The sequence below is a fragment of the Ictalurus punctatus genome, chromosome 24 (assembly GCF_001660625.3).
Source record: "Ictalurus punctatus breed USDA103 chromosome 24, Coco_2.0, whole genome shotgun sequence".
NCBI classification, from domain to species: Eukaryota; Metazoa; Chordata; class Actinopteri; order Siluriformes; family Ictaluridae; genus Ictalurus; species Ictalurus punctatus.
The window spans coordinates 12,367,828-12,381,449 of record NC_030439.2 but is presented as its reverse complement, the minus strand read 5'-3'; the positions used below and the strand labels follow the sequence as shown (position 1 = coordinate 12,381,449).

The 13,622-nt window shown below is 41.8% G+C and overlaps 1 protein-coding gene and 1 long non-coding RNA gene across 12 annotated transcripts in view; one reads left to right on the top strand and one right to left on the bottom strand.

Moving 5' to 3' along the window:
- macf1a (microtubule actin crosslinking factor 1a) overlaps window positions 1–13,622 on the bottom strand; it is a 196,470-nt gene that overhangs the window by 121,155 nt on the left and 61,693 nt on the right. The window contains exon 1 of one of the 11 annotated variants that reach the window (XM_053675249.1): window positions 5,169–5,691. The exons of the other annotated variants lie outside the window; for them this stretch is intronic. Coding sequence (XP_053531224.1) covers window positions 5,169–5,292 — 124 coding nt within the window. The 5' untranslated portion in view covers window positions 5,293–5,691. Of the gene's footprint in view, window positions 1–5,168; window positions 5,692–13,622 lie in introns of those variants that run through there. 11 annotated transcript variants of the gene reach the window in all.
- Window positions 109–1,396, top strand: LOC108256948 (uncharacterized). The gene is made up of 2 exons (XR_001810370.3): window positions 109–706; window positions 1,041–1,396. It is a non-coding gene; the product is annotated as an uncharacterized LOC108256948 (long non-coding RNA).

Below are 13,622 nucleotides of genomic sequence, written 5' to 3'. Positions count from 1 at the left end.
CCGAGGACTCCACATACAACTCCTATAGGAATAAGTGACGAACCCCTTTAACATTCCTTTTATTCGTGGAAATGCTAATGACTGTATACGTATCTTCCCCATGCCTTGTTAAACACGAACTGCAGTACCAGCGTTTGCATACTGGAACATGATAGGCTCTTATATTTTAAGATGCAAGAACACTTGCCTGTCCACAATTCAGCCTTTTAAATGTTCTATGTAAGGCCCTAGAATGAAGGCTACCAGAAAGAGGTCACCGTAGAACCCTGGACAAACATGAGCTTCAATGTAACTCAAGTTCACTTCCTGCATTACAATTTTTTACACATTCGAGTCAAATTAATTCCCCTGAAAGAAAAAAAAAAACCCAACATATTATAATGTATATGGGAAGCAGAACGTTTGATTTTTCCAACTACCAAAATGTGACTCTGAACTAATCAATAAAAACAATCAGAGAACATGTGAGTCGGCAAAACGGCAGAAGCCAATCACACAGCAATCAGCATGACACCACACAATCACAATACAATGGTCAGAGACGAGTCAATCAGCATAAGCCACTCAGGAAAGACGTTTGTAATCAGTCAGTCAGAGTTCAAAGGTCCGCTGACCCAAACACAGGCTGACACACAAACACAAACTCCCTCTATCAGAGCTTTATCGTCACTCCCTCCGCCTCTTCTTGGCTGTTGTCAGTGAGACGGTAAGTGTTACGCTATCCATCTTCCTGTGTGTTCCTTTCCCTTCTTCATCTTCTCTTCTGCGTCTCTGCTGCCGTCGTTGCTGTGCACCTCTCCCCGAATTCTTTTGTGCGTGAGTCTTGTTGCGTAGCTCTGTTATCCTGCAGCCCTCTAAACTATAAATATCAGAGCTTACGCCAAGAGCTAATGCCACACAGCACGCTTATCCCCCACCCTTTCTCGCTCACTCTCTCCGTCTTATCTCCTCTAATCTTTCGGAGAGTCTGAAGTCCACTGTCCAGTCTTGCTTTTTTACCTCCTTCCTTCATCCATGCTTGTTTTGGGTTTCTGTTTCAGTATTAGTCTCTCTCCCTCTCGGTCCATGTGCGTAGTGACGCTCTGAGGCTGGCACGGTGCACATCCTCCCCCCCTCCCGCTGCACTGTTCTCTGAGAGCAGCAGAACGAGCGAAATCCGTGGGAGTCCAAGGGAACTTCCGATCAGGCGGCGATATTATGAAACAGTGATTGGCCACGCCGAGTTTGGGAACAGGACGAGACCGGAGAGAAGGAGGCTCATATTCACCAGAGGATGAATTCCCTCTACTGGCAGAGCTCATGCGGACGACCAGCCTCCATCATCCCATTAGTTTCTATTACATTTGTGACCATGGAGCAAGGATTAACCGAATTAAACCAAATTAATGCTGACACATATGGCGCAGTGCTTCTACCATATTTCTGCAGAATGTTCAACACACACACACAATATTATAATATTATAATATAATAATAATAATAATAATAATAATAATTATTCTTCTTCTTCTTCTTCTTCTTCTTCTTCTTATTATTATTATTATTATTATTATTATTATTATTATTGTTATTATTATTATGTAGGGGGGCATGGTGGCTTAGTGACCAGCACACTTGCCTCACACCTCTGGGGTTGGGGGTTTGAATCCCACCTCCACCCTGTGTGCGTGGAGTTTGCATGTTCTCCCCATGCATCAGGGGTTTCCTCCGGGTACTCCAGGTTTCTCCCCCAGTCCAATGACATGCATTGTAGCTTGATTGGCATTTCTAAATTGCCCATAGTGTGTGTTTGCGCCCTGTGATGGGTTGGCACCCTGTCCTACCTTGTGCCCAGAGTTCCCTGGGATAGGCTCCAGGCTCACTGTGACCCAGTGTAGGATAAGCGGTACGAAAAATAGATGGATGGATATTCTTATTAGGCATGTTCATAATAAACACAATATATACTTTAATGTTCATGTGTCAACAAGGGCTTCTAAACATTGAGATTTGTGTCTAAATTTATTTATTTTTTGAAAGAAAAATCTGAGGTAATAGTGTTAAAAACAAAATTATGATAGAACTTAGAAAAGTGTATTCTCATATACTACCGTGTTATTTATCATGTTATTTGATTGCGATACTGGTATCATACTGTCACATTACACAGCCTTAATTATTACTACCATTTATCGTTTTGTTATGCAATGTCATCCATATTCTGAATCATTAACCATATGTACAAAGTCAAAATAGTTCAATTAAGAAGAAATTAAAACCAAAAGCAAACAGACAATGCATAAGATCAATTAATAATCGTAAAATGAAATACATTTAATAGGAAGTTTTCCCACAACGCAGAAAAGCACTGTCTATCAAAAGTGCCATGAGCAAAAGTCCAGCCCGTGTACACACACCTCATTGTGGTCAAAAGTGGAAAATGCAGGCATTAAAAGGAACAATTTTAGCACATTGTGTTCCTGTCATTAAAAGAAGTATTCCTCATGACACAGGAAACCAGGAAAAATCTGTCTAGATCTGAAGCCTAAACTTCACTGTGAAACACTCAGATTTCATTACAATACTTACACACCAGCCAGCGTCTTCAGTGAAACACCGCCAGACACCAATACTCAAGATCTAACTGCTGAGTGTTGAGCTAAGTGTTGAGCAGTGACGGTATGAACCAGAGTAATAATAAAGCAGTGAGTAACACACTGTTAGGACTGCCGTGATCAGACCCAGAGATCAGACCGGGTGAGGCTGAACAGAGAGCACAGTGAAGAGAAAAATCACAGGAATCACACAAGGTACAATAAATATTCTCGAGACGGGTCAAGAAAAGAGATGGCCATCAGGACAGTGTCCAGAAAGACATCTAAAATAAGCACGCACACACACACACACACACACACACACACACACACACACACACACACAGCTGCTGGCTCCACCCAGCCTGACCCAATGTTTTACTTCCCATTTTAGCTAATAATAAACTATTCTGTACACACACACACACACACACACACACACACACACACACACACACACCCCTAATATTAGGGTTGCACAATAGCAACTAATCGCAATTTTTTTTTTGCTCAGTCTTGCAATTGAGATTATTTACAATAATTTAGGAGCCAACTGGATAACTAGAGTTTTATTCAAAATTTATAAATCAATCAAAAAACATTTTCAATTATAAACCCACAATTCTTCTAATGGATAAATCTTTGAATTTACCCATTTGCTCCATTGTCCCTGAATTAAAACCTTAACTAGGTAAATAACTAAATGAAATGGTGGTGATGCCACCACAATACACAACAGAACGTTCCCAAAATATATGAATGTGAAGCTCCAGAAGACACGACTAATAATTTTAGCTAAAGTCATCAGTATCACAATCAGTTATCTATAGTTAACAGATTGAAATATGACATTGTGCAGCCCACAGGGGGCACTAAACTGTTACCTAAAAGATCACACTTCTCCGTTTCTCTCTCACACACGTGACATACAGCACCTCGGCTCTGCAGCTCTTCAGCAGTTTCTGCTAAGAATCAAAGACCCAGGTGGCTGGATAATGTCGCGTTTAGTCATTTCTCATTCTATCATTCATCATGCTGATTTCAACCAGTCAAAACCCCAGTGTTTAATCCAGTACTCTTTCTCCTGGATGCCATAAAGATTCACACTCCCTAAAAACAGTTTACACTCTCTCTCGCTTCAGTGGATCATCTCACCTGCATACTCTAGATTTATTCCGAACACCTGCTGCTGTGATCATAAAGACTACGATGCTCCCACTAAACATCTTTAAAACACACTCAGACTTTTTAAAAAATATAATCCCTTGTTATATCCTTCATAAAATTGGGATTAAACCACTGGAGTCACATGGACGACTTTTGCGATGCCTTTATGAACTTTTTGGAGAGTGAAAGTTTTGGTTACTTGGACTGTAAATGGAGGGACAGAAATCTCCCAGGTTTCATTAAAAATGTCTTCATTTGCGTTCCGAAGATGAACGAAAGTCTTATGGGTTTGGAACGACATGAGGGGGAGTATGTGATGACAGAATTTTCATTTCTGGGTGAACTATCCCTTTAAGCTCGAGGTTTTACATCTTGTTTTAGCAAAAATGTTGAAGACAACTGTAATGAATATTTACCTCCTGTATAGTCAGTGTTACAGATTGCTAATATGTCTTCTAGTATTGTACTATTATACAGTACGGACGCCCCAAGAGGCCATGCGCCGTTCATTTTTTTCTTTCTTGTTTTCTCGTGATCTCGACACGATATAAAAGCCGTTTTCTCATGACGTCCTTTCACCGCAAGAAAATCTCACGCCTTGTGAATGGGACTGGCGTTGCATGCATGTTTGCATCCTCGCCGTCGCAGTCAAAAATTTACAACCTGCCTGCTGTAGAGAAGGACTTTATCTCCGCATTAAGAAAGAGAGGTGTCCCCTTCTCAAGCGTCGGACGCTTATGTGGAAGTCGTCGATCACTGACAGACGTAGAGCTAGTACAGAGTCCCCGATCAAAGGGAAAATGAATTTGTCCCTCCATGATGCTGCGCGGCTGCGCTAAGCTTTTGCTGCCTCCAGGACAATAAAAACAACACGTAATGACGAGTACACAGAAAAATGACGGCGTGATCACAAGAAAACAAGAAAGAAAGAATGAATAACAATGCATTGCCTCTAAGGGCTTCCATTATATACATCATGTCTCATTTTAAAGTAAATAAGTGCTACTTTGTTTACTGTTGATGCTCTGAGCAGCCATGCTGCTTCTGCTGAACTCTGAGTGAGGACACTTTCCCCGAGTAGGAACTCCAAGTCGAGGGGGTGTCTTCTTTAGTTTCTCTCTATTCGGGGGTCAGAAAGTTAGTTACAAGTTATCAATTCATGAACCGCACACAGCGAATGTCAGGGGAACACAGCTGCAAAGGACTTGCTCAAGAAACTAGCAGAATTTCTCTGCTCGGAAAATCTGTAGCCCCATATGTAGTTCTCTTTGCTATAAATTTAGCGGCAGTTGAGGTAGCTCTGATCTGAATCAGGGAGGCCACAGGAAGAGGAAGAGGAAGAGGAAGGGCCTAGAGAATAAATTAGCTTGGAACTGGCAGCGTTCCTTAGTGAGCTAGCGAGACAGAGAGACATGAAGACAAGTATACCGTTGAGAGCTGCAGCTGCTCGTCCGATTCTGCGTCTGCAACACAGCCACACGCCGGCCGCCGTCACAAAGTGCACGGCCACGAACAGCACAGACGTCCACAGGGCTGGATCCGACAGCTCCATCGACCCTCGCACGCCTGCTTTGCTTCCAGATGTGCAAACCTCCTAACGTTGAAATGAACGGTGATAACCGGGAGCTGGTACACACAAAGCCCTGTGTATCGTCAGTCACAAACCCCAGAGCACCATGTCCACGATCAGTCACTCGCTCTCTCTGAAGACAAGAGGTCTCTCTCGCACGGTGGAACAATCAGGAGAAGGAAAGAGGATCTCAACGTCACCGAAGTTTCTGTTTAAATTTATTCTCGTCCGTATAAGTTAACTCTTCAGCTGCATCATCCCTACTGTGTCGGTTCACTCACACACCCACACACACACACGCACACGCACACCACTCTCTCTCTCTCTCTCTCACACACACACTTTGAATTCCTTTCCTCTGAAGCAAGTGCCTGGTGTTTAGCAGTTGCTAGACAGAAAATGACTAAAATAGGAAAATAAAGCGATGCTCACAAAAATCTAAGCTCACAGTTTACCTTCCTGAGCCTCAGTGAGCACCACGAAGTGTGTGCGCGCACATGTAAGCGTGCCAGTAGTCTCTCTGTTTGTACTTGTGTATCTCTGTTGCTATGAGCGAGCATTTCCCTTCATTACTATATTCTGTGCGGTGGCGTCCCCGTCTTCGGCGCGTGGCGAGAGCAGCTGGCTCGTTCGACTCATCCTGAAGTAGCCAGTGGTGTTGAAGGGTGTGTGACGCACACGTGTGCTCGGGGAACATAAGGACAGGCAGGAGATGTTACCGAGTCGTGTCCTGCCCTCAGCGGCTGTGACTGGGCTCGGTGTTTGACAGCAAGTATGTGACAGGACACAGAGCTAGGAAACATGTGTGTTTTATTAGGCCTGGAGCTGCTCATTACCCTGCATGAGCTCTGCTGAAGGTGTGCTACACAGTCACATACTGGAACAGTGGACAGACAGAGCAATAAGTCATGATGACTGTACATACTGGGGGTCTTAATCACACGATGGGATAATGGATAGAGAGACAAAGAAGCACACGAGCATATCGGGGAGGGGGAAAAAAAAAAAAGATTTCACATTTTCTAATATGCAAACGTTGCTTTGTAACGGGGAAAATGATTCTTAATAGCAAAATAAAAAAAATTATTTTATAATCAATCTATAGAAGAGTAGGAAGCTAGCCTGACCTCTAGTGTTAATGGAGTTAATAGATAAGTCTCCACAACATCCTGGACGCCGCAGACAGTGTGTGCTGAGGCGTGAGGAAGAACCAAACATTTCTCACAAGACACTCAAAAGGCGGTGATGCGAGTTACTAGATCATTTTTCATGACGTTCAGGCAGGGAGATGCGATGTTTTAAAGTGATATGAAACCTCTGGGAACTTTGCACACGTCTTCATTCAGGCTATGCAAACTTTCACAGTCGACTACAAAAAAACAAACTATGCCTCCGTGAAATCATACTACACACACGTGAGACACTCTTAAAAGGTGTTCTACTGAGAATTAGAGTGCACCTATTATATGATCCTATAAGGTGAGCATATCTAGTGAATATACAGCCCTTCAAGCAATAAATAAGAAGAAAAAGATGAGTAGAGATGTAGAATCTAATTACCTAGCTACTGAAAACATTACGGTGGGTAAAGACATGAAAATGAATCTATAACGTTTACATTTGATGATCCAATTCTGATCATGCTTATGTGAGAAGTTCTTTCACCATCTGTGCTACAATACGTCATTATGCTAGGACAAGCTAATGAAGATCTTGAATAATTAATGAGTGTGTGGCTTCAGCCAATCAGAGAACAGCTAGGCCTGTATGCTACGCTAATGTTTGCACTTTCTCTGGTACTATAAAATTACATATACAGCTAATTCGGATTTGTTTTGAATGCTAAATGCTATAATTATAACATATAATAATTAAATATTAACATTTTAAAGGATGGACATGAACAGCGTGAACAATGGAGGATATGAACAGAATTGTAAAGCCGCAGTCTCGGTGGTTGTGCTGCGACAGCCGGAGACATAACCGTTACTTCACTCACTGAAATCTTCATCAGGGGACTTCCAGTGTCAACTTACCCACAGTCCTCTCTGCTATATCTAGTCATCTCTAGATCTCGGCCCCATCATCCCCGCTTTTAGAAGAAGGACCAGAGTAAGACTGAGAGATAAGATCGTGCCAAGAAAGTGGGGGGGGGGGGGGGTGGGGGGGGTGTTAGTGTCACAGTGTCGCCACAGTGTCGTGACAAGTAAAGGCAAAAAAGAAACGGCGGGTAAAAGACGAACAGCCACAAATCTGTGGTTAGCTGTGTGATCTCACTGTGGAAGAGAAGCACTACTCTGGGTTTGCATGTGTGAAAAGAAGAAGAAGAAGAAGAAGAAGAAGAAGAAGAAGAAGAAGAAGAAGAAGAAGATGAAGGCAAAGAAGAAGAAGAAGAAGAAGAAGAAGAAGAAGAAGAAGAAGAACAAGGTGAAGAAGGACAGAGAAGAAGGTGGCGAAGAAGGATGGTAAAAATAAAAGAAGGCGGCAAATAATAAGATAGCAAAGATGAAGGATGATGAAGAAGAAGAAGAACAGAAGAATGCAAAGAAGGATGGTAAAGAAGAAGGAGGAGAAGAAGAAGGTGAAGAAGAAAAAGAAGAAGAAGAAGGTGAAGAAAAAGAAGAAGAAGGTGAAGAAGAAAAAGAAGAAGAAGAAGAAAAAGAAGAAGAAGGAGGTGAAGGTGAAGAAGAAGAAGGAGGTGGTGAAGGTGAAGAAGAAGAAGGAGGTGGTGAAGAAGAAGAAGGAGGTGGTGAAGAAGAAGAAGAAGAAGAAGGTGGTGAAGGTGAAGAAGGTGGTGAAGGTGAAGAAGAAGAAGGTGGTGAAGGTGAAGAACAAGAAGGTGGTGAAGAAGAAGAAGAAGAAGAAGGTGGTGAAGGTGAAGAAGGTGGTGAAGGTGAAGAAGAAGAAGGTGGTGAAGGTGAAGAACAAGAAGGTGGTGAAGAAGAAGAAGAAGAAGAAGGTGGTGAAGAAGGTGGTGAAGAAGAAGGTGGTGAAGAAGGTGAAGAAGAAGAAGGTGGTGAAGAAGAAGAAGAAGAAGAAGAAGGTGGTGAAGAAGAAGAAGAAGGTGGTGAAGAAGAAGAAGAAGAAGAAGAAGAAGAAGGTGGTGAAGAAGAAGAAGAAGAAGAAGGAGGAGGTGGTGAAGGTGAAGAAGAAGAAGGTGGTGAAGAAGAAGAAGAAGAAGAAGGTGGTGAAGAAGAAGAAGAAGGTGGTGAAGAAGAAGAAGAAGAAGAAGGTGGTGAAGAAGAAGAAGAAGAAGGTGGTGAAGAAGAAGAAGAAGAAGAAGAAGAAGAAGGTGGTGAAGAAGAAGAAGAAGAAGAAGAAGAAGAAGAAGAAGGTGGTGAAGAAGAAGAAGAAGAAGAAGGTGGTGAAGAAGAAGAAGAAGAAGAAGAAGAAGAAGAAGAAGAAGAAGGTGGTGAAGAAGAAGAAGAAGAAGAAGAAGAAGAAGAAGAAGGTGGTGAAGAAGAAGAAGAAGAAGAAGAAGAAGAAGAAGAAGAAGAAGAAGAAGGTGGTGAAGAAGAAGAAGAAGAAGAAGAAGAAGAAGAAGGTGGTGAAGAAGAAGAAGAAGAAGAAGAAGAAGGTGGTGAAGAAGAAGAAGAAGAAGAAGGAGGAGGTGGTGAAGGTGAAGAAGAAGAAGGTGGTGAAGAAGAAGAAGAAGAAGAAGAAGAAGGTGGTGAAGAAGAAGAAGAAGAAGAAGAAGAAGAAGAAGGTGGTGAAGAAGAAGAAGAAGAAGAAGAAGAAGAAGAAGAAGAAGAAGAAGAAGAAGAAGGAGGTGGTGAAGGTGAAGAAAAGAAGTGCAGGCATTGAGAATGTTAAGCTATGCCTTGGCTAGAATGGTATCAGAATCATGAGCTTTGTGCTTCACATGTGAGTAGAACAGTATAACATGCCCCAATTTCACTTCTGTAAAACCTCTAAAATAGGGGTTTCCCCACCTAAAGAACTACACACATGAACACACACATGCAGTCTCTCTCTCTCTCTCTCTCACACGCACACACACACACACACACCTATACATACAGTAACATCTGAAACAGATGAATATGAACAAAACGAGGGAAATAATAATTTTTTTTTTTAACTTGCATGCCACGGTGAGAAGGTACAAATGATCAGATCTGCAGACCTTCTGAAAAACTACCCACACTTTTTTTTTTTGGTGAAACAAAACCACAGTTACTATGTTATGCATGTCCCAGTTTCACCTCTATGGTTGCTATGCCATCTAAACACAACTGACACTGACTAAACTCTAAAGTCAAGATGACAGGTGTTGCAGTAATACATATACATCATGATACATATCGTGTTTCGTAGAAATCTTTATGTAATACTTTCGTCACATCACCCACCCTTAATAACAACCACAATGCCCATTAGACATGAAAGTAAACCTGCAGTACCGCGAGTACATGTGTAAAACACTGTTACCCTACAGCACTGTAGAACAGCCTTATTAACATCATGACTCCATCATGAAGCACCATGCTGAACCTTCTTTCTGCCGCCATGACACACGGACCAGGCACCGACAGAATCAACCTTACACAGGCACCAAGAAAACAATTCAGAAGATAAAGCGAGGCTGAACGTGAACGAAGATTGTGTTTTTGATAGATATATTTTTCTCAGGCTATAAAGTGCAGTGAGAGAGAAAAAAAACACCAGAGAGTGAAAAAAATAAATGAGACTGTAGTGTTATTGCACAGCTCTGCACATTAATGGGTGCTTGTGTAGGACTGTCAATGTACCCATTCATCCACTGACAAACATCTAGCACCATCCACACCCAAATACACACACACACACACACACACACACACACACACGACTCTAATGTTAAATTATCCTCACCTTCCATAAAATTTGCACAGTAAACTCTTAAACTGCTGTAAACTGAAGTAAACTGCTTCCTGCTCACGGTCATCCCTCATTTACTAGCGGTTTGTTGCAGTATGATGACTCGGCACATACTCAATCCTCCGAGCTTGCGGGTAAGGTCACGCTGACCTTCACACCCTCGCTGATATACGATCCTTCCACTAAACGTTCTTCCTCTAGCACTTATACGACAATCTGTAGCCAAACGCACAGTAACGAACCTTAGATAGATAACCTTCAGGAAGGCAGTATAGCAGTATTTCACGTACAAAAGAATAAATAAATAAAAACTTTGCAAACAGAGCTCAAGGCAAAACATGATTTCCTTGATTGGACTCCACTTATAAAAGTGTTTTAACACACTGTCACTGTATGTGCATTTCCAGTTGTTCAAAAGTCAGGGGGGGGGGAAATAAATAAATAAATAAATAAAATAAAAACATTAATCCAGATAAATTCATTCACTCGATCATTTTCAGCAACAGCTTTATAGTGGTAGATCCAGATCCTATTGGATCTATCACAGCGCACCATGCGCGCGCACACATTCACACAGTCACACCAAGGGGCAATAGGGTACATTTACAGGACAACGATGTATTAAAAACGGAAAAGTTTTTCCTTTGAAAAGTTTCGCACACAGACGACAACGTTGTTAAAACGATCCCCGTTCACACAGATCCGCGAAAACGACTAAAAACACTGCGTTATGCATGCCAGGCCAGTAGTCCATTTAGGCCATTTTTCCAACACCATTTTGGACAAAACAGTTTAGAAAACACTAAAAAGTAGAACATAGAAACGAACATTTTGGCTTTCAAATCTGTAAAACATCCTGAAAACTCGAATAGCACATGAACTGTGAACTTTACTGTGGCAGGCCTACAAGCCCCACTCCCGCCGAGTCTGATGATGTTTTAGATTAAATGACCGTGTACGTAAAGAGATGGGCGAAGAGAGCTGACGGGACAGAGGCAGACTGAAAGGGCACATTAGGACACATGACAAGAGCAAGAACAGATCAAATCAATTGGTCTCTCTTCAGCACAGAGCGCGGCACACTTCCGGTTTTATCGCTCCGGTGACGTTATTAAATAACCATCTATTTCTTCAGCTGTACTTATCAACAACATTGTTGTTGCAACATTTCCAGACATTCTGACTGATGCCAACTTTATAGGTTAGGATTTTAGGCCTGATTTGCCTTACTAATCGTGAACAAAAACGTACACTGTCAAAGAATTCTTCATCGCGAGTCGAGATCGGTGGTCTCAAAGCGCACCTATTATGGTTTTGAAACGTGCCTACTTTTGTTTTAAAAAGGTCTTACATAATAGATTTACATGCATCCAAAAACACTTTTAATGTGCGCATAATTTAAATTGCAGCATTACCTTTTTTCCCCAGCAGTGTCACAAACGACTTGTTAAATAATCCGTTCTAAAGGATTCATTCTAAACTCCTCCTTTCAGAGCGCATACTCTGCTCTGATTGGTCAGATGTCTCAGTCTGTTGTGACTGGTTTATTGTCAGCGTGTTTCAAAAAGGAAACGCCCACTACCATAACGAGTTTCAGCTCTGTTTGTTCGGGAGCAGCCGAAGAAGCACTAACGACTCGTTTCAGCTGTTCAGAATCGGTTCCTTCTTTTGGGAGTCAATTACTCCGTTTGTCATGCGCTTTGATTTTTGAAACTTTGCAGATGTTTTTACATTCATAAACAGCTAAATATATAACACACTACATGAAAGGTAATATTTGAAAAAACATCATTTAAAATTCATAATGTGACGTGCTTACCATAGCTGTTAATAAACAAAATTTAAAATATCCTTCTTTATCAAAAGCTCACTTTGAACAACGCTTTTGTTTATTCAACCTCATTTCCTGCACGAGCCCGGATCGTGCTGACTGATGACGTCAGCAGAACGTAGTCAGGGGATATTCACTGTATAATCTGACATGGAAAACTCGTGTTACCTCACAACGTCTGTATTAGAATTTGTTCAAGTTTTTAGGAAGATCATCTCATACAGCGTGACAAGAAATAATCTAAAAAAATAAATAAATAAAAAACAGAAATCAGATGAAGTCTAAAGACCAGACAGAAGTGATGGAAACTTGGTCCTAATCAATTCCATATGATCCAACAGTCACTGCTTTCCTGACCCTGCACACACGGCACAAACACACACACAGGCACAAACACTCAAAGCAGCGAACTGCATTTCTCACACACTGTATGTTCACCAAAACAGGATGTCAGTCCTGGCACAACAGCTTCAGAACAAATAATCATACAAAATCAGCCACTTCCTCAGCTCTTTTCCCAACGCACACACCAACTGAATATTCCCTGCAACACCTCACCAATCAGAAAGGGGGCAGCCTGGTATCATGTACATCATCATAATCATCAGGAGAGTGTCACATGCATGCACACACACACTCCCATAATTAAGAAAACCAGCAGCTGTACACATGCCACTGGTCACACCTCACAGGAAGTGACTGGTGAAAATGAGTGTGATGCCATAGGGTGACTCAGGACAGGGATCGGGCTCAGATCTGCTGACAATGACACCGTTGTCTACCTGGCTGTTCTTCCTTAATGGTTCCTGACATGTGTCCATGTACACGCTACACTAATTACCACCTAAACTGGGCAATAATGTTTAAGATTAAGGAAACAGAGTAATCAGGAAAGCAGTGTAGGAATAGACAGCTCACTCAGAGGAATGTGTGTGTGTGTTGACAAGGTTGACAAAATGAGTACGTCTGCCTCTGCCTGGTTTGAATACGTGCTTAGGTGCCATCAAGAGATTACAGAAGACTGAGCTGCAGACTGAGCTGAAAATGCCACTGAACAAACCGCATCCTGGAAACAACCTGCCTGAAATACTGGACACATACAAGAACCAAGCGCAAGGTTAAACTGGGCCTGTGCTAATTCTGCCATGAGCCGTGCATCCCTGCTAACACGGTGGATGTGTGTGGGTTAAACAAATGTACGGAGAAACACACACAAAAAAAATTCTTCGGGGGAGAAAAAAAAACAAAAAAACCCACCACCATACCAAACTTATAAAGCTAAAGCAATCACTCCCACACACACACACACACACACACACACACACACACACCAGGTTTCTTTACAGTAATTATGGCTTATTATGTTCCACCGCACTGCAGGCTGTAAAAAAGCAGCATATCAAGAGCTATTAAAGGTCAAAATAAAAGACCCTCTAATATAACAACCAAGCCATTTCCAAGCATTATAAATACATCAACAGTTCCACCAGCTCCGAGCTTTAAATACCTCAGAACCTGTCTCCATAAAGATAAAGCGTGTCAAATAATAGGTTTTAATGCCCTTGGAATCGTTCCACTTTCAATAAAATGTCAAAACAAATCAAATCAATTAATAAACAAT